Source organism: Mastacembelus armatus, chromosome 1 (assembly GCF_900324485.2).
Source record: "Mastacembelus armatus chromosome 1, fMasArm1.2, whole genome shotgun sequence".
Classification (NCBI taxonomy): Eukaryota; Metazoa; Chordata; class Actinopteri; order Synbranchiformes; family Mastacembelidae; genus Mastacembelus; species Mastacembelus armatus.
Window position 1 is genome coordinate 11,863,263 of NC_046633.1, and position 22,259 is coordinate 11,885,521.

Below are 22,259 nucleotides of genomic sequence, written 5' to 3' on the forward strand. Positions count from 1 at the left end.
TCTTCTTAGATTGGTTATTGGAATGAGGTAGATAAGATGGTTGTGACAAAGTCAGACCTTTATCCTAATGACACCATGGGAATGGAAAACAAGACTGTCATTGTTACAACTATACTGGTAATAACCAAATGGATGCAGCAATTGTCACTGACATGTGCCGACCCAAAACAATGAGGATTAATCAGTGTGTCTTCGTGTGTGTGTGTAGGAAGCCCCCTATGTAATGCTGAAGAAGAATGCGGAGCTGTTTCAAGACAATGACCGTTATGAAGGTGTGTTTATATAATATAATATACTGTATGGTTATATTTAATGCTGCTGCATATGGGCAGTTGTCAGGTATTTATTGCATTGATAGAATATGTGCTTTCCTGTTTTGTTTTTCTAGGCCTACTTTTAGAGCACATAAATAACACCATACATCTTCCTAATCCAATGTCTATTTTTGTAAAATTCTTACAATATCAATACTTCAGGTATTCTTTGGTGAGTACTTGCTAATTATTTGTCTTTGTGCATGTTTTGTTTTTTTTTTCTTGGTTGGACTGTTGCTAGGTTATTGTGTTGACCTGGCTGCGGAGATCGCAAAACACTGTGGTATACGTTACCAGCTGAAGATTGTGGGAGATGGCAAATATGGAGCCAGAGATGCAGAAACCAAGATCTGGAATGGTATGGTTGGAGAGCTGGTGTATGGGGTAAGATTTAAAACAAACACACACACACACACACACACACTCAGTCAATAAAATAATGTTCAATGTTTAATAATGGTTCATAGTGAGGGATGGTGTTCTGAGTTCCTGCACTGGCTGATTCCAGTGATTCCATTCCAACCTGACATCATTATCCAAATCTGGAATGGAGCTTCCCAAAACAAATTTAAGTTTAAATGAGTTTAAGTTTAAAAGAGTTTAAATGTGCTAAGGTTAGACTGGAGATGACGTTGTCAGAGTCTAGAGATGTAGCAGTGTGGAGCAAAGGACTAACACTCACAGCAGAGAGGAAGTGGAACCAAAAGGAGGCAGTTTTGCAGGCTCTGATAGGAAGAGGCTGGAAAGTGTGCAAAGACAGTCTGTCAGGTAATGCAGGGACAGTGGATGAACTGGGAAAGCATAGAAAGAAAGAAACTAAATTGGAGAGATGTATGGGACATGGAGGCAAGTAGGAGGAGATTTATGTTAGGCGCAACCTATGATATACTGCCGTGTCCTCAAAATCTGAATAAATGGGTAGGTGAGTGTCCTTTGTGTTCAGGGGTAGCTTCACTGCATCCACACACTACATCCTCTCAGGGTGTAAAACTAGCCTCAAGGGTGATACGCCTGAAAACATAACCAAGTGTTGAAGTGTCTAACAGCAGTACTGAAAGTAAACTCCTAGCAGTAAACTCTGTGGGTGAGAAGAACAATCAAGTAGGGACTTTGAACAGGCATATGTTAGGGCAGCTAAAGGCAGTGAGAGACTGGCAATTGAGGGTAGGTATTGGTAGTCACCTCATAGTGCCTTAGGAGACAATTAGTACCAATCTAAGACCAGATTTTGTTCTGTGGTCAGAAACATATTGGATTGTGTATTTAGTGGAACTTACATTTCCCTGGGAAGATTCTGTAGAAATGGCATTTGACAGGAAAAAGCTCAGATGTAGAGAAATCTATGGAAAGATAATCAACTACTCGGTGACAGTCATAGAGCTGAAGAACAATGGACCTGTTAAGGTAACTGCAAAAACTATTTGCTGTCATGAATACTGTGAATACCATGATAGCGTGTGGCTACATGGAAGCTAAATAACCTATGTTTCTCCCTCTGTGTGTGTGTGTGTGTGTGTGTGTGTGTCTTCTTAGATTGGCTATTGGAATGAGAAACTTACGTTTCCCTAGGAAGACGCTGTAGAAATGGCATTTAAAAGGGAAAAGCTCAGATGTAGTGAGCAGTGTGGCAGGAAAGTTAAGGTCTCCCAGGGGAGGTTGAGTGTAGATGTTTTTTGGAAAGTAAGTCTCTTCTGTCTTGAGTGAACTGGGTATAAATGGGCGGGGCCTAAAGCAGGCAGTAAGAAATATGGTCGACAATTCAGCAAGCTCTAGTGAATGGATCTGCAAGAGAAGAAAAGTGGGTCAGTGGGCCAAGGATAAGTAAGGTCTTGTTGTGTCTTGTTTCTGTCCAATCCAGCAGCAATCTCAGGTCCACCAGTGTTTGGTGTTTGGCAGCAGTCTTAGTACTGGCAGTGTTTGGTGCATTGCTAGCAGGCTTGAGGCCTAATAGGATGGTTTCTACAGACTTCGTTGTTAACTTTGTTAATTTAAAAAGTTTTGATACTTTTACTGTCTATGCATTTTACATTAATATTTTTGAGATTGCTTTTTCATGTTATTGATGTGTTTCATCCATCCCAAGTCCATGAATAGTACACATTGCCAGACACCCTCATTCTGTGTTTGTCTCTCCAACAGAAAGCAGATATAGCAGTTGCTCCCCTGACGATCACGCTTGTTCGTGAAGAGGTCATAGATTTCTCCAAACCCTTTATGTCTTTGGGAATCTCCATCATGATCAAAAAGCCACAGAAATCCAAACCAGGAGTCTTTTCCTTTCTGGACCCACTCGCCTATGAAATCTGGATGTGCATTGTCTTTGCCTATATTGGAGTTAGTGTTGTACTCTTTCTGGTAAGTGAGTCTGTTCATATGTATAGTTGTGAAATTAATGAAAATGTTGCTGAAGTTCAGCCTGTAATGGTCTGGGCCTGTATTATTTCCAGTGGAGATTTTTATGTAGGCCCTTACATAATAATCCCACACATTATTGTCTTGATCCCATAATAATGTAGATTCAAAATGTGTTTCCAAGAAAAACTTAAATGTGTTTGGAATTGGTCCATGTTTATTGGCTCACGTTGTGTGAAGTGGATTGTCTTTAAAGAGGCCTCAAACTATGGATTCCGGCTGGGTGATTTTGGTCTTGAAGGCACTTTCCATAATATACACCTACATTAATTGTGCCTTGTTACCACCTGCTGTGAGATAATGCAGATTTGTGCACCACAACCGCTTCTAAACAAAATGCACTCAAATTGCTTTTCCTTTTTTGCAGTGACAGCTCAACCTGCTATCTGTTCATTTAACTTGTAACATCATATTTCTGCCAAAGTTAGAGTGTTTTCATGAAAGCACAGTAAGGGAAAATTTTAATTAATTATTACCTTGTAGGTGTCCAGATTCAGCCCTTATGAGTGGACACTAGAGGAGCCAGAGGATGGGGCGTTGCCACTAACAACCGAATCTACCAACGAGTTTGGGATCTTTAATTCCCTTTGGTTCTCTTTGGGTGCTTTCATGCGGCAGGGCTGTGACATCTCACCAAGGTTGGTATGGCAGTTAAACATATTAAACCAGATTTCTCCAGTATGAATTATTGCATTTCTGATCATGATTTTTGCTTCAAAGTTGTTGTTGATACTGACAGAGGTTCTTGCTTCCAGCACAATTTATATACAGAGTAATTCAAAGTGCTTTATAGAAATAAAAGATACATAGGCAAGAATTAAATAAAAAACAGTAAAATCTAGATTGAAATAGAATGAAATATTAGCTTAAAGTAGAATGAGTGAAAAAAAGAAAAGTATTTGGTTTGGACTTAAACATTGTCAGAGTTGAAGCTTGTTTAACATAATCAGGAAGACTATTCCAGATTTTAGCTGCGACTGAAACGCTGCTTCTCCCTGTTTAATTGGTTCATATGGCACCAACCAGATGTACTGTGGTGCTGAGCCATGAAGAGACTTATACACAAGCAGTGCTGTTTCAAAGTCTGTTCTCAGCGTTCTGAATATACTGCAGCTTCCTTACAGCTTGTTTTGAGAGCTCTGTGAGCAGGCCATTACAGTAATCTAACCTGCTGGAGATAAATGCATGGATGAGTCTCTCCAAGTCTAGTTTAGACAATATCACTTTGATTGTGGCAATAGTTTTGAGATGGTAAAATTCTGATGATGTTATTGATTTAATGCGGCTGTTAAAATTCAAGTCTGAGTCCATGGTTGCCACTAGTTTTCTAACCTAATTTTTAGATTTTAGAGAAAGAGACTCAAGGTGACGGCTGACACTTTCTCTTTGTTTCTGTGGTCCAAAGATGATTACTTCAGCCTTGGGTCTGTTGAGTTGGAGAAAGTTTTTTTGCATCCACATGTTGATCTGTTCAATGCAGTTACACAGTGAATGGATTATTAAATGTTTTGTCACTATATTGAATCTGGGATGCATAATATTCTCTACAGTTTTAATTAGCAAATCAAAATTATGATGGAAAATTGTGAATATTTGAATTTGGTATTCCAGTCCTTCACCAGCAAAAACCTCATGTGCTTCCAGGGGTTGTGGATCACAACTACACAACATTAAGGAGGAAGTTTAGACCATTCTTTACAGAACTGCTTCATCTCATATATTCTTAGGGTGTCTGGTGTGAATGAGTCATTGAGGTCATTGTACATCTCTCTTGGGTTAAGGTTTCCTTTGATGTTTACGGTCATTGTTCTACTGTATCACTCAACTTGTAGTGAGCTTCACCTGGTGGAGGACATGTTACACTTGTTACACTTTAGTTTCATTAATCAACATCTTCTGCAGCACACCATGTGCAATGAGATGTGTTTGGTGGATTCTTGAACAGAGATTTTAACCAGCTGATTTCTTTAAACTTTTAGCTGTATGTCTGGGCTTCTTATTAACTCCATTTATTGTGCCTTTGGAGTCATATTAGCTGGGTGCCCAATTCTAGGGACAGTATCCACATAGCTGAATCATCTCTTTTTATCAAAGGTTTGTCTAAAGGTGGGCTGATGGATACCGAAAGTCTTTGAGATAACTTTCTAACCTTTTTCAGCTACATGCAACTCAACAATTCTTGATCTCTTGAATCTTTCACATCAGCAGATCCTGCCTGTAAATAGCACACTCAAAATGTTTGAATGTTTTTATAAGCCAAAGTAGTAGTAACCCACACATCCACGGTGGTTTCATTGATTGGACAGATTTGTCTTCTGACTCCAGTTTGCTTTTGTTTATGTTATTAGCTGAGGGGTTTACATTCTTTTCCAACCTACAGTATACTGTGAAAGTGTAAGTGATGTATTCAATATGGACAAGAACAATATAATGATTTTTCTGTTAGTTAAAATGTAAAATAGAAAATGGTGGCTTGCACCCTCGGAGCAATCCTCAGAGGAGAGATAGTCCTGTTACTCCAAGATGGCACATTCATTCATGCAGTTGCAAGAAGGTTTGCTGTGTCTCCCATAAAGTTCGAAAGTCTGAAGATGCCACAATGAACCAGTTTTGTGGTGGGTCAGTGATTGGTCTAGAAGGACATAACCTTGGTGTTGCACAGACCTCCATGTCATAGCCAATGGTACCATGACTACTGTGAGGTACCAGGATGAAATCCTCAGAGCAATTGTCAGACCATATGCTGGTGCAGTGGGCCCTGGGTTCCTCTTGGTAGAGGACAGTTGCTGGCCTCAGGTAGTCAGAATGTCTAGGCAGTTCATAGATGATGAATGCCACTGACTAACCCTGAGATTCCCCTGTTTCATTAGAAACAAGACAGTGGTCGTTTTGAAAGATGAGGGTTATACATTCAAAATAATTGCTAAAAAACTGAAACTATCAGTAGTTTTAGTTCAAAGGGCCCTCACAATTGTGACAGTTTGGGGGTGTTTTGTTGCAGGCCAAGTTGGAGATCTCTACAAAATCCAGGGAGTGCTCAACCAGCATAGCTATAATTCTTGCAGCATTATGATCTACCTTCAAGAAGTCAATTGGCACTAATTTTGCAGCAAGACAACAACCCTAAATACAAATCCACGTTGTGCACAAATCACTTGGACACGAAAGAGGATGGCATGCTATGAATCATGATTTGGCCTCCTGACCTCAGTGTCACAGAACTTCTTTGGGGCAAATTGTATTGTATTATATTGTATTCAGGCAACAAATCCACAACAGCTCTGGCAATGTCTGCAGTCAGCCTGAGGAGACATCCCAGCAAAATACCAGGAAATCTTCAATGAGTACGGTCCGAGTTTGCAAAGCTTTTCTTGAATCAAAGATCTAATGACATGGCTAACATTGAAAATTAATTATGTCATTTTGCTTTGTTATCATAAGAAATATAGTTGTAGCATTCCAAATGGTATTTTGAATGAAACCATAGCCACATTATATACCTTGGAAATTGCAAGACGTTTTCAAATTTTTGGAGGGGAGTGTATGCAGTATATCAAATAATAAAATGATACAGACAGAATGGCATATGTTTCCCATGAAAATGGTGGAAAATCACAACAAGATGTTTTATTTCCCTTAACAATTTATATACACAGTCAATAATAAAGAAAATTGCTGTTGTCAAAAACTGTTGAATCATAATTGGTCAAAGGCTTTTGATTTTTCTATTTTTTCAGTTTTTCTTATTCTTTAAGCTTTTTGATTCATCCTCTTATCTAGCCAATTAGGTTATCATCTGATCCCAGGTTAATAGATTGTAATGCAGTATTCCTTGCTCTGTTTGTCTGTGTTTATGTGTGCAGGTCTCTGTCAGGTCGTATAGTGGGGGGTGTGTGGTGGTTTTTCACTCTGATCATTATCTCGTCATACACTGCCAACCTGGCTGCCTTCCTAACAGTGGAGCGGATGGTTTCTCCCATTGAAAGTGCTGAAGACCTAGCTAAACAGACAGAGATAGCATATGGAACCCTGGACTCTGGGTCCACCAAGGAGTTCTTTAGGGTAAGGACTTCTTCAGGGTTAAACTAATTTGTTGCAGATTACCACTAATCCAATGTACATTTTAAAATGGCAGCAAGCAACGTACAGAAGGGAGATGAATTACAGAAACATGTTTTAGATTCTCTGAGTGAGGATGTTTACTGCAATAATTTTCTACTATACACCCCCATTTGGATGATGATGATAATGGGGAGTTCTGTCTAACATGTTGCTTCAGAGATCAATGAGCTACATTTAGTAGTGAAGCCTGAAAAGCGGAGTAAAAATATGCAAGAACTAACAAACAAATCAACTTATTTTGAAGTAGTAACTTATTTTAACTGACCTTCTGACATACAGTGCATTCAGAAAGTATTCAGACCCCTTTCACTTTTTTCAATTGTAGTATCAGGCTGCAACATAATTGCAGTATGATAATTGTAGGGCAATTGTTTAATTCAGTTTTTTTTTCTGTTTAATCTACACTCAGTACCACATAATGATAAAGTGAAAACAGAATTTTAAGAATGTCTGTAAATTTAATAAAAAGGAAAGACTGAAATACCACATTTACACAAACATTCAGACCCTTTGCAACAACGTGAAAATCAGCTCAGGTGCCCCCTATTTCTCTTGATCTTTGCTGAGATGTTTCTGCACCTTGATTGGAGTCCACCTGTGATAAATGAAATTGATTGGACATGATTTGGAAAGGCACACACCTCTCTGTAGATGGCCTCACAGCTGGCAATGCATAACAGAGCAAAAAGCCATGAGGTCAAAGGAACTGTCTGCAGAGACAGGACTGTTGATAGGCACAAAGCTAGGGAAGGCCTCAGTAAAATTTCTGCTGCACTGAAGGTTCCCAGGACAGCACAGTGGCCTCCATAATACTCAAATAGCAGAAGTATGGTACAACCAGGACTCTTCCAAGAACTAGTTGCCCAACCAAACTGATCAATCATGTGAGAAGGGCCTTAGTAAGAGAGGTGACCAAGAACCCGATGGTCACTCTGACTGAGCTCCAGAGATCCTGTTTAGAGATGGGACAAAGTGTCTGATGAAACCAAGACTGAACGGTTTGGTCTGAATTCTAAATGTTATGTCTGGAGGAAACCAGGCACGTCTCTTCAGCTGCCCAATACCATCCCAAAGGTGAAGCATGGTGGTGGCAGCATCATGCTTTGAGGGTGTTTTCAGCAGCAGGGACTGGGAGACTGGTCAGGGTTGAGGGAAAGCTAAATGGAGCAAAGTACAGAGATATCAATGAAAACCTGTTCCCCAGTGGTCAGGACCTCAGACTGGGCTGAAGGTTGACCTTCCAACAGCCAAGACAACACAAGAGTGGCTTAGGGACAACTCTGTGAATGTCCTAGAATGGCCAAGACAGAGTGGCCACTTGAACCCTATCGAACATCTCTGGAGAGACCTGGAAAATGGCTATCCACTGACAGTCCATATTTAACGTGACCAAGATTGAGAGGATTTGCAAAGAATGGCAGAAAATCCTCCAATCCAGGTGTGCAAAGATTGTTGCATCATACCCAAAAAGACTCATGGCTGCAAGTGTTGCCAAAGGTTCTTCAATTAAATACTCAGTAAAAGGTCTGAATACTCATGTAAATGTGATATTTCAGTTTTTCCTTTTTAAGAAATTTACAGACATTTCTATATATGTTTTCCCTTTGTCATTATTTGAGTCACAGAAAAGGTAGAAGTCACATATCAGACAGAAAATTGTATTTAAGCAGATACTTTAAATGTGTTTTTAAATATATCTTGTTCCACACATCTTTCTGTTCCCCACATTAAAAACAGTTGGATTCCCTATTACACACTGGAACACCAAGCTATAGCACCATTTTAAGATTTACACAAGCCAAAAAAGCTCTGAGAAAAATTCAGCTTTTTTCTGGATGCTGAGCTAAATTGGTGAGAAAAATATTTAGTGCAAAATTAACCAGCTATATGTGGACATCAACCACTTGTCTCTATTCACTGGGCACACCTATGGGGTTTATTACCATCGTTATTCTTTTTTCATGTTCAGATTTTGTAATGCTTTCCCCCACAACCCTGTCCTTGCAAATATTCCCTGCCTAGACTCAGATTTGCTTTGTTCACACTAGTCTCCTCCTAAATATAAAGCTGGTTACACAAATTTCCTGTGCTCAAGTTTAAGAGCTCTTCCTCTTCTTCCACTTTTACAGAGGCTTCATGTGGATAGGAGATAGATTTATGTTTTCACTCTGATTTTTTTCTCTGAGATTTGCAAAAGAGCTGCAGCCTCAACTAAATGTAGTCACATCAGTTTAACCTTCAGTGGGAAGGCTTTCACTCAGGCTCCAGGCAGAGTAGATGGAGGTGGCTGGTGAAGCTTTACCTAGAGACTGGCTTCTTGAGACCACGCTAGCATCACTGTCACTATCATATTGCCACATGTCCACACATGAAGTAGAAATTATAGCTGTAGGAAGGCAATGTTTTCTGCTTCACAAATTATGACGTGTTTATCATCTATTCTGTTGAAGGAATAATCTACTACTATCACTATAACTCAATATTCTTAAAGACTGTCTTTGAAAATGCCTTAGAAGGAAATGCATTCACCATGGTAATTAGATACAGTTGTTTTCCAAGAAAGCTCCACAATATATCTTGCTCCACAATATATCCTGCTCCACAATATATCCTGTGCTTAAGGATTTTAAAGTGTACATGCATGTATCTAAATTGTTCAAACTAAGTTGTAGCACCTTATTTATGTCTCTCTTTTTTAGCGTTCTAAAATTGCCTTGTTTGACAAGATGTGGCAGTACATGAAATCAGCAGAACCTTCCGTCTTTGTCAAGAAAACGTCAGAAGGCGTCCTACGTGTGAGGAAGTCCAAAGGGAAGTATGCGTACCTATTGGAGTCCACCATGAATGAGTACATTGAGCAGAGGAAACCCTGTGACACCATGAAAGTAGGAGGAAACCTGGATTCCAAAGGCTACGGCATTGCCACACCCAAAGGATCCCCATTAAGGTGGGTGGATCAGTATAACAATGCTAGCCAACCTACACTGCCATGTACCATTCACATTACTAACCTGCTGCCTAGCATACTGTCCCTCTCCCCATTCACAAAGTTCATTTCTCCAAACTGAAAAAACAATTCATGCAGTTGCTGTGTGATTTGACTTACAATGGTGAGTGGATTCAGAATTTCCCTCACTTGGTGCTCTGAAGTAATTATCAGAATACACCGACTGACCACCTGCTACAGTAGTCAGGTGGTGATTAGCCACTGCATGAGCTGTGGCTGTACTCATGTGCAGTCCTGCTCAGGATAATAACCTATCATGGGGAGTGCTGTAGTCTGGTCCCAAGCCTCAGTGCCAGTTGGGTGTTGCAGTATGCAAGTGTGATGAATGGGGCATGGCAGCTTACTCGTTGTTATAATAATCCACCTACCCTGATGATGTCATCTCAGTGGTTTGTATTTTTACCATGGTTACCACCTCTGACCAACGGCTAGTGGTGGCTGCCGTGATGACTCTGGGACAGTTTAGGGTTGACATTTCAGGTCTTAAAGACATAGTTCATCAACAAAATTGTAAGCATATCCTGAGTGTAAAGTTAGCATTACGTTGTTTCTTTTGGTATAACCTCTTTACAAGGTCTATATGGATCCTAGAACTTCCATTCTATTCTTTTTACTGAGGACAATTTGGTTCAAGGCTTTTCAACAATCAGGATGAGCTGGCTCTTTAAGACCTGGATCAAGAGGGTGTTATTTGTGAATTTATGACCTAAACATTCTCATGTGTCTGTGTGTGTGTGTGTCTGTGTTTATGTATGTGTCTATATTTGTTTTCCATTAGAGATGTACTGTCCAAAAGAAATTGTTTTAGCATTTCTTTTCTGTATTATGGGTACAAATTTTATACAAATTGAATTCATTTATTCAAAACTGATGTCCCAGGATTCAAAGTAGCCAGAGGACTCTCCATAGTCCAGCACAGACAGCCTGAATGAACACAGGAGACAGGGATGAGGAAAGAGAGAGGCACACAGTTTGGATGCTCATGTGCTTAAAAGAAGTCGAGAGTTGCTGTAAATTGATGAAACTGGTCTTTAAAAACATGCCTCCTTCATTTGTCTTAGATATTTTCCTTTTACCACTGCTCATGTCTTTAGTGGGTGGGACCACATTGTCACAGCAACAAGTAAGGCACATGATAAAAAAATACAAAGAGCAGAAAAGTTAAAAAAAGGATTCCAGTTTTGATTTTTATAGAGCAACAGAGAGACTTTGCTGTCCACACTATCAACATTTGCTGACAATAAGGAAATAGAGTATAGAATAACACCAGCTTTGAGTTTGTTTTTTTTGTTTTTTTATTAAAAAAAACTCAAATTCACTCTGAAGCATTCTTCTAAGATAGGGCAGCCAAAAGCCATGCACTGTAATCTTACACATTGTTTCAGTTTAAATTCAATATTTTGGTATACCGGGATAACCCAGTGGAAAATGTGTCACTATCCAAATATTTAGACTGCATCACATTTGATTTTTTTATGTCATAATGATATGTGTGTGTGTTGGTTCTATATGCACGTGTGATTGTGTGTTTGTTGGTTCTATATGTATGTGTGTGTGGGGGGGGGTTCAGCTGCATGCTGGTCACAGTTTGGTTCTCACTTTTCTGTCTTTTCAGCACATCACCAGTGGCTGTATGGTTCTGTCTACCCTGCCTTCTTTCTCTTCTCTGTCTCTCCGTGTTGTTACCTGTTAGACATTTCTCAAAGTTAACTTTCTTTTACAGGTTGTTTTAATGATAATGGTAGATACTTGTATTTGCCGTTTTTTGAGGTTAAAGCTGCATTAAGCGATTTTTGAAAACCAAAGGATAGTAGTTACTCATAGTAATAAGTCTAAGATACTCTGGTATGTTGGCTAATCAAGTTTAAAGCAAATTCCTTAGCATGAAGAGAGGCCTGAGCAGCTCCAATGGGTCCTCCTTTCTCAGTAAACCAGTGGGTGCTGGGACAAATATGTATCTCAGCAGACCAGCTAATTAAATGGGTGAGACAACTCCAAATGGAATGGTTTAGCAAGGGCTCATAGATTGGGGGTATACCTTACATGAGTAGGTAGAGTTTTTCCAGGATGGATCTCCAATGATTATTAAAGTGAGTGAAATGGAAGTCCTTTCATTAATGCAATATGTTTTTGAGTGCAACAGAATATATGGGGTTAGTTAGATTTAAACTCTGTACTTATGTTTCTTAAACTCCAAACTAAAAGAAAGCAGTTATTCAAGATGAACGCCATTCATCCATTATCTATACCTGCTTAGGCCTAATTAGAGTCACGGGGATCTGCTGGAGCCTATCCCAGCTCTCTTCAGGTGAAAGGCAGGGGTACACCCTGGACAGGTTACCAGCCTAAAGAGAAAATCATCCCAGATATTTGTCAAACCCTGAGGTTAGCTGAATGAGCTGGATGCAAATTTGAGACATCAGCTCGTAAGATAAAAATCCAGATGTTTACTACTTGTTCTTCAGAATAAGTGGCATCCAGTTAGCTTATTTGTCAGTAAGGTGTTGTTGGGAGGGAGAGGTTGTTGGGGAAGGGTTGAAAGGGCTGTGCTGAATGTTAACTCTCAAAAGCACTAGCAACCTTTTCACATTACTTGACAAAAATTTTCATATAAAAATATCGCTTAATGGAGCTTTAAGTCTAACTCTTTGGTAGATCTACTACATAAATTCTGTTCTTATGCTATATCATGGCAGAAACAAAGACATGTTTTTTAATTTTTACAGCTTTCATTCAAGAAAGCTTCTGATTTAGTTACTGGGTAAATTATCCACTGAATACATGTAAACATTATCTTTGTCATGTCTCTGCTCCTACCATGATCATGCTTTTTCTGATCTTATATTTAATGTACTTTTTTTCTATTGCAGTGAAGTGAATGATTGTTATGCCCCTGGTGGGTTCAGTTCAGAAAAAAACAAATATTTAAGTGCTCACAATTCTTTTGCATATGAAAATGAAGCAAAAAAAAATGATTATAATGATGAAATCTGAATCATTTGCTGATATTATAGAATTTGCAACCAATCAAATCTGAAGTGAACTGAGCCCAGACATGGTTATTACTAACACTTTTACACCACAAAACATTTATATTATTTGAGATGTCTTAAAAATATTAGTCTCTATTAATCACTTTGTAATACACAAGCTATTGACCACCTTAGATGAAATACCACACACTCATAGCAACACTTTAACTGCCTCTTGTCCTGCCATTACTATTGTGTAAAAGCTTCTTCCTGCTGGATTGAAGTTCTTTAAAAGATATAAAAGTTGCGGTGATATGAGAAAATACAGAATGTGAACAGGGTTAGTTGGATATATTAAACTTGTTTCCAGATTTAGGCCAGTGATCAATTTGCTCTAGTGAGTTATACTTTTTCACAAAAATAATAGAATAATTATTTGAAGCTTAAAATAATTGAATAACTTTTTGCTGTGTTCACATTAGTTTGGAATGATTACATTAAGTTACATGAAATTCTTTTTCTAACTTTGTTGGGTGTTTCACTATGGGACACATAGACCACTCTGGGATTGCATAAGCCCTCTCAAAGCCATACAGCATACTGACCTCATTAGGGACTGTCATGAAGACTAAGGGTGAAAGGTCTACTCTAGGCTGTTCACTTATGTTTCTTGGAAGAAAAGGAGCCTTGTGTATTAACATGAGTTTAAGCAAGAAACAATGACCTTGGACAAGTGTAGAAAATGCCTTAGTGCTAAAAAATACTGCCTCAGAACAATGCCCCTAGAGAGATTTCTGACACAAGCACTGATGGATCTCTCCACTGATGGAGATGTGCACTGCAGGTCGATATTATTTTTACCCCGTGGCCAAGGTGTTTGCAAGGGGACAGTTATAATGATGTGACCCAATAATAAAAAAGTCTGAACCATACAGCTTTCATCAACTGAAAAAGAAAGAGACCCTGTGTGTAAAAACTATCACCCTCTCTGTTCCTATGACACAATGTGAAATTGACTGTAAATAGTATGCTCAGATTGTAACTGGCTCTCTACCCAGCTGATCATGATTTTGCACCATAGCACAATGCCTGCATGGGAGCATAGAATGCTGTACTATTCTGATGCTATCATTTCTTAGTGGTGACAGGGCTGCCTCCACACACTTCCTCAGTGCACTTGTAGCTAGTAAAAGGGGTCCAAATGGGATAGTTTCATGCTAGAATGCCTCACACATAAAGATGGGATACTGTGTAGTGACTGGAAAGGAAGAAAGACCAAAATAGTATTTTGCCTCACTAGTTTATTATAAAATGTTAGCCTGTTGTTTGAAGTTGAGCATTTAAAGATGTTGCTTGAGAAAAGCAATTGTTTGTATTTGTGGTATAATGCCTCCAAATGACAGCACACTGTGTTGTCTCTTACCAGCAATAGTACTGATGAAGCATGAGATCTGTCTCTGTCATCTTTCTAGTTTTGGTACCTTCAACATTGGAAGTTGTTGCTCTTGGTATCTCAACTCGTTTACTTAGCAGACTTAGCAGTTTACAAACATCTCCCTGCTAGTAGTGTAATTCCATATATTATTTATATTTAACCATTTTCTCATGCCCCCATCAAAACTCTGGGCTCCCCCTAAGGGTTGCATCCTCCCAGTATGGGAACCACTGAGTTACACTGCTACACAAATACAAGATAGCCAGAGGAACAACCTTCCTAATTTCATTAATTATAGTTCTTGTGAATGACTTATTTACTGAACTGCATTTAGAGGCACATTTCATCTGATAAGCACATCCAACTTCACCAAGGCAAGCTAAGGGAGTTTCGTGGAGCAAAAATTACTTTGCCAGGTTGGATGATCAAGGTAATATGAAAGGCGTGGGCCACCCAGGATGTTTCAAATGGTCTGTCACCAACAAATGTGGCATCATAGGAGTTTCGAGGCATTTCCCATAGTAAAAACACAGAATGAAGTTAGAAAGAGAACACTATTTTACAGGGCTGCTATTGCAAAGTTATTTAACTTCCTAATGGTCATTTGCGTTGTACTGTTCTTAAGACTTATTTTGGAAAGAGACAGATGTGGTCAGTCTAGAGATACTAGTATGTCTAATGAAAACATACATGAAGTTTAAGAAAGAATAAAAGCCAAACAGTAATAATAAACCAAATAGTAGTTGGCAGCAGTGGGATGCCCTACCACCAACTGACAAAATACTACGACTGGATGTCCTGATTCTTACTTTTTTTCCAGTTACTACCATAACCCATGGATTTGATAGCCAGTACTACACATAAAATATATTTTGAAAGAAAACAAGCAGAAATTGTTTTATTGTTTTATTTTCACCTCTTGGCAGGTAACTTAGAATCACATCAATTTCATTGTAAGATATAACTTGTTGCTGGCAACTTCTGATTTTTCAAAGGGCAAAAAAGGTCATGGAAACAACAATGAAAAGTTCAGTGTCAGCTAATAATGACACATGAATGTTTTAATTTAGAACCCATACCCACCTCTGTGGTTCTTTAAAGACATATCAGGTATTTCTAAACTGAACATATTACTATAATTACTATTCTTATTTCCATGGTTATTCAAGAGATTGAGCACAAGTCAAGTTAAAGCTAATCCTAAATAATACTCATGAGTTTGATGCTAAGAAAAGGGAGCATTCCAGCTGTGTGTTACTGTTTATGTTAAAGTAAAAGAGTACTGTAAATGCTGCTAACATGCATACCAGCAGGAGGAGTGACACAGACAAACAACTGAACTGCTAACAGCCACTGTGTTCATGTAGAAATGCGGTGAACCTGGCGGTGTTAAAGTTGAACGAGCAGGGGCTGCTGGACAAACTGAAAAACAAGTGGTGGTATGACAAGGGAGAATGCGGCAGCGGAGGAGGGGAGAGCAAGGTTAATACACACACACACAAAAACACACTAAAATATGTGAACATGAAGGTAACACTGGCCTATCACATGATCACATGTAAGAAAATCAAAAAAAGCAGCACAGATATAACACCACATGTGACCAGAAAATCCTGTAATGTTAGCAATGTCTAGTTGCAGCCTTTCACATAAACATAAGAATTACTGATTCTCATAAACATTGGTTTAAATACTAACTTTAGCATTTGCATATAAATTCTACCAACAGGTGGTGTTGCATTCTGTGCTGCTTCTTCCACTAATGTGTTGCACCCTGTTTGGTTGAGGTCAAGGTTAGAGCAGGTTTCAGGGGCAAGGCCAGGGTCAGGTGACCTCACACCAGATGGCAGCAACAGTGCAAGCGATGGGCTGTTGATAAAGAGTTTGTGCAACCTGGGCAAACTCTATTTATCGCTGGCTCTGGTCTGGAAAAATACTGCTGCTAAAAAAGCAGAAAGGTTTTTCATTGCAGCCCCTCTCATTCTCTGCCTCAGAAGCCTAACAGAGCGGCCCTGCTAGCATTTGATAATAGATCAAGAGAAAGAGAAAGCTTAAATTTTTGATCTCAAGCACTCTGTCCTGCAAACCTAATCACACATTCTGGCAGTGTCTATAAGTTAAAAACAATGTGGCAAAAAGCCAAACTTTAATGTTGTAATAGAAGATGACATGCCTACAAATAACAGACATGAGTGGGCCCTTTCTTGGTTACTAGACCAGAGTTTGAGAACTGCTGCCCCACTAATAACATAAGATAACATTTATAATGATGTTATTTATGTTATTCCCATTGAAGAGTGCCAGTAAACCTTGCCGTATTGAAACTGAATGAGCAAGGGACCCTAGACAAGATGAAAAACAAGTGGTGGTACGATAAAGGAGAGTGTGGCTTCAAGGACTCCACCAATAAGGTTAGTTGTATATTTCTGTGAATCAATCAAATACACTGTCTGTTCACATATTTAACATGCACAGTAAGTTTGGTTTTGTATGTATTTAAAAAGGAAAGCATGACTGCACTTGAGGACTACAGTAGTCTTATATATCTGTATGTGTAAAATTTTCACAGTATGGGTAGTAAATACGTCAGTGACATCCCAGTTTAAAGCATAGCGTAGAGGTCTATCAACCTGTAAGTATAATGCTGACAAAAAAGTGGTGTCCTCAAAACACTGGAATTTTTTAAGATCAACTCAAAACATTTAATTCATGGTATTATAGCAGTTTGTCACTGTCTGTTTTAACACACACATTAAGTCTGTCCATCTGTCCGTCTGTCTGTCCATCTGTCTGAATCCTTATTTTGACAGAATGATTCTTCAAGCTAGAGTTTGTAATGTAATAGATGGAAATGTATTTACAATAGCAGGTTATTACATGGGACAATGAAAGGAGTATGAGTGGAAAAAAAAGATGGTCTTGACTCAACAAATTAACCTATGTAAAAGTAACTGGTTCATTTGTTGAGTCAAGACCATCTTTTTGTTTTCACTCATACCTTTCAGACTGAGCTGCTTTCTTTTAGGGGATGCACTACTCTCAACCTTGAACAGTCTACAGCAAGTTTATTACAGGATGAGGCACTTGTGTTAAACTATTTTTCAGTCAATTTGTTTATTAATCTCCTTGGACCCTTAGCCAGTCTACTGGTACAGCAGAGAGCTCAGGTCTATAGTACTTCATGGTAGGCTATCAGGAGGTCACCGGTTATTCATTATTTGATATTTAAGCAAGTGAGTCAGACAGAACTGAAACTTCTAAGGAACCTATTTGACAGAAATAATCTAGGCCTATAGGTCCACTTACCTTGGTAAAAGATCATAAATGTTTGAGCGTGTTAAATGTGGACAACCTATTGTCCATATTTAAATTCAAATTCAAGTTCAATTTTATTTGTATAATCACAATACAATCATCTCAAGGCTCTTTACAAAAAAACAAAAAAAACCCAACAAATCCTTTATGAACAAGTACTTGGCAACAGTGGAGAGGAAAAACTCCCATTAACGGAAAAAAAAACCTCCAGCAGAACCAGGCTCAGTTTGGGTGTCCATCAGCCACGACCAGTTGGGGTGAGTGGATAGAGGAGAGAGAAAAGAACAGCAACAATAAACAACAAATAGACACTGCAGGTTGGTGGGGCCAGTAACTGCACATCAGGAATATACAGCTCCAGGACCAGGGACACCTGCAGAAGGTACAGAGAGAGAGAGAGTACAAAGTTAGTGACATTCAATGGTGGAATATACATATGAGGAGAGGAGGAGAGGGGAAGGGAAGGAAGGGGAGGATTAGGGTAGGGGAGCTCAGTGCACTGATGGTCCTCAGGCAGTCTATGCCTATAGCAGCATAACTAAGGGATGGTTCAGGGTTACCTGAAGCCAGCTCTAATTATACGCTTTGTCAAAGAAGAAGGTTTTAAGTCTAGTCTTAAAAGTACAGAGAGTGTCTGCCTCCTGAACCCAGACTGGGAACTGGTTCCACGGGAGAGGAGCTTGATAGCTAAAGGCTCTGCCTCCCATTTTACTTTTGGAAACTCTGGGAACCACAAGTAGACCTGCACTCTGAGAGCGTAGTGCTCTATTGGGATGATATACTACTATGAGGTCTTTAAGGTATGAAAGCGCTTGATCATGAAGGGATTTGTATGTGAGAAGAAGCATTTTAAATTCTACTCTGGATTTTATGGAGAGCCAATGAAAGAGGCTAATATAGGAGAAATATGATCACTCTTGCTACTTCCTGTCAGGACTCTGTCTGCAGCATTCTGGATTAACTGGAGGCTTTTTAGATACTGGGACATCCAGATAGTATTGAGTTACAGTAATCTAGCCTTGAGGTAACAAATGCATGGAGTAGCTTTTTTGCATCATTTTGAGACAGGATGTTCCTAATTTTGACAATGTTGCGCAAGTGAAAGAAGGCAGTTCTAGAGATTTGTTTTATGTGTGAGTTAAATGACATGTCCTGGTCAAAAAATAACGTCAAGGTAGTTCACAGTAGTGCTGGAGGCCAGAGCCATGCCATCTAAAGTAGCTATAATTTTAGAAAAGCTATTTCTGATGTTTTTAGGCCCAAATACAATAACTTCTGTTTTCTCTGAATTTAATAGTAGAAAGTTACTGGTCATCCAGGCCTTTATGTCAGTTGGACACACTTGAAGTCTGGTTAACTGGTTTGTGTTAACAGGTTTCATAGATAGATACAGCTGAGTGTCATCTGCATAGCAGTGGTAATTAATGGAATGGTTCCTAATAACATTGCCTAAAGGAAGCATGTACAAGGTGAACAGAATCGGTCCTAGCACAGAACCTTGTGGAACTCCATAACTAACTTTTGTGCGGTTCATCATGGACATGAACAAACTGGAATCTGTCCGATATATAGGATTGTAATGCTGTTCCTCTGATACTGGTCACATGCTCCAGTCAATAATAATAATAAGATGCTGTGGTCAATAGTGTCAAATGCAGCACTAAGGTCTAAGAGGACAAGTATAGAAACAAGTCCATTATCTGAGGCTAAGAGAAGATTGTTGGTGACTTTTAACAGTGCTCTTTCTGTATTATGATGTGCTCTAAATCCTGATTGAAAATGTTCAAATAGTTCATTTCTCTGTAAGTGGTCTGATAGCTGCTTAGGAACAGCTTTTTCAAGGATTTTAGAAATAAATGGTAGGTTGGATATTGGTCTATAGTTAGCCAAGACTCCTGGATCAAGACTAGGCTTTTTGAGTAGGGGTTAGATTACTGCAGTCTTCAAAGCCTGTGGTACATAGCCTGACATTAGAGATAAATTTACGAAGTCTAATAAAAAATGAGTTAATTAATGGCAGGGTGTTTTTAAGCAGTCTAGTCGGGATGGGGTCTAAGAGACACGTTGATGATTTAGATGAAACAACTACTGATGTGAATTCGGAGAGATCTTACAGATGATTCAAGAGCTATTGTAGTAGAGGATTCATTTATGGCAGCTATAGCAGGCATCTGATGAATTTTATCTATAATAGTTGTGATTTTATTTGTAAAGAAACTCATAAAATCATCGAGCTAAGGGAACACTGAGCACATCAGAGCTGTGACTTTTTGTCAGCCTGGCTACAGTGCTGAAAAGAAACCTGGGATTGTTCTTATTTTCCTCTATTAGTGATGAATAGTAAGCAGTTCTGGCTTTACGGAGAGCTTTTTTATATGTTAATAGATTGTTTTTCCAGGCTAGATAGTGCTAGATAGAAGTTTGTGGAACTCCACTTCCTTTCCAGTCTTCGTGATGCCTGCTTTAAGGTACAAATATGTAAACTGTACCAAGGAGCTAATCTCCTCTGATTCATTAACTTCTTTTTTAGAGGGGCCACAGTATCAAGAGTTTCACGCAGTGAGGCTACGGCACTGTCAACAACATAATCAGTTTGGTAGGGAGTAGGATTGAGGCAGCTGCCCTCCACTGTGTTGGCACATGGCATAGATGTAAATAAAGATGGAATAATTTTCTTAAATATATTAGCAGCATTGTCAGATAAACATCTACTGTAGTGGAATTTTCTTACGAATGTTGCATGATCCATTACCTTAAATTCAAAAGTCAGAAGAATGGTCAGACAAAATAGGATTTTGGGGGAAACGTATTAAATGTTCAATTTCGATGCCATTGGTCAGAACAAGATCAAGGGTGTGATGAAACAGTGGCTGGGTTTATTAACATTTTGACTGAAACCAATTGACTCTAATATTGAATTAAATGCAGTGCTGAGACTATTATTTTCAACATCTACATGAATGTTAAAATCTCCTACTATAATTACTTTATCTGAACTAGGCACTAAATCAGACAAGAAGTCTGGAAATTCAGTTAAAAACTGAATAAGGAACGGGTGAACGGTACACGATGACAAGTAGAACTGGTTTTTGTGTTTTCCAGTTTGGATGTGAGAGGATAAGAGTGAGGCTCTCAAATGAGTTATAACTGTTCTGAGGATGAAAGTTTAATAAGAAGTTTGAGTGGAAGATTGCAGCTACTCCTCCACCTCGACCTGTGCTTTGAGGAACATGACAATTTTTATGACTGAGCGGGGTTGATTCATTCAGACTGACATAATCATCCTGCTGCATCCAGGTTTCAGTAAGGCAGAGTAAATCAATTTGGTGATCAGTTTGGTGATCAGTTATCAAATCAGTATTTAGACGAAAGCGACCTGATATTTAATAATCCACATCTGACTGTTCTGTTTTTCTGTTCAGTAAGAGGAGCGGTCTTCATTTTTATTAGGTTTTTATGAATAACTCCTCTTGTGTTAACTTCTGATTTATTTGATTTATATGTTCGAGAGGCAGACGATCTCTATGTGGTTTGAGGGGGGTGACGGCTCTAAGGAAACTGCAGAGAGAGACTTTTAGACTGAGTCTCTGCGTCCCGGTCCCCACTCTGGAATGTCAAATTTTAGGTTGGCTAATAAACTCAGCCAGATTTCTAGAAATGAGAGCCGCACCATCCATAGTGGGATGGATGCCTTCCCTCGCTGTCAGACCGGGTTTCCCGAGAAAGTGGCCCAATTGTCTATGAAGCCCACATCGTTTAGATTTAGATTGCATAATGTTGAGTTGTTAAGTAAGGACTGAAAAACAACTAAGTAATTAGTAATTTTGCCAAGTATAGGCTGTGCACTAATTCAGCATGGAAGTATGTAAGCAGCTCTGCTTGTTACTAATTTAATTACATTAATGTTGTTGAGGTTAACAGGCTACAGCCTTTGTGAAAAAGACCTGAGCATTGATGCATGATAAGCCAGCCAAATACATATTTAGCCAGTCCCCTTGGCATCTAAAGGAATGAACTACTTGCTTTAACATTATGCATGTACACAATGTCTACCTGGCTTGCCTGGGAATGCCTCAGTATTCCCCCGAAAGAGATGGAGGAAGTGTCTGCAGAGAGGGAATAACTACCAGGCATATCCTGCAGAGACTTCAAGCTACAATAGCAGACCTGGGTGTAGAAAAATGCAGGTTCTAGGAATATAAGAATCAGGTGTACTGATGCTGTAATATAACATATTGTCTGACCACTTGTAAAAGTCATAATCTTTATACCTGTTTTGATTAGCACTGGAAGGTAGTGTAAAAAACCTCACATCACATAGAGTGGAGACATGATGAATCAACCCCATGATGTCACTGCTAGATGTAATTTAAGAGTGCACATTTGTGACTACACAACCACACACACATTGGTTATGTTCGACATATCCGTTTCACCTTTTCACCTTTAACCATAAGACTTTCCAGCAGACTAGTTAACTATTTGACATTAATTTGGTTGACTCCACTTTACCCTAACCTTCAAGTAATATAATAGCCCAAGCTATACATTCTTCTCATATCTTAGCTGTTCCTAGGACTGCATTTTATTGGGCCGAGATCTCAGTTGTTTTCAACCACCTGCAGGTGCGTTTCCCATTTTGATCTTGGGTGTTGTAGGCCATACTCGGAAAAGATATTTCT

The 22,259-nt window shown here is 39.0% G+C and overlaps 1 protein-coding gene across 3 annotated transcripts in view; it reads left to right on the forward strand.

The window, feature by feature from the left end:
* The window catches only part of LOC113128035 (glutamate receptor 2-like), a 47,307-nt gene that overhangs the window by 18,741 nt on the left and 6,307 nt on the right, over positions 1-22,259 (forward strand). For 2 of the 3 annotated variants that reach the window (XM_026303078.1, XM_033325213.1), the window contains 8 exons: positions 10-117; positions 209-272; positions 556-698; positions 2,454-2,669; positions 3,210-3,364; positions 6,590-6,788; positions 9,548-9,795; positions 15,630-15,744. In XM_026303078.1, the coding sequence (XP_026158863.1) occupies positions 10-117; positions 209-272; positions 556-698; positions 2,454-2,669; positions 3,210-3,364; positions 6,590-6,788; positions 9,548-9,795; positions 15,630-15,744 (1,248 nt within the window). Of the gene's footprint in view, positions 1-9; positions 118-208; positions 273-555; positions 699-2,453; positions 2,670-3,209; positions 3,365-6,589; positions 6,789-9,547; positions 9,796-15,629; positions 15,745-16,558; positions 16,674-22,259 lie in introns of all 3 variants that reach the window. The other variant, XM_026303079.1, reaches the window with a different exon arrangement.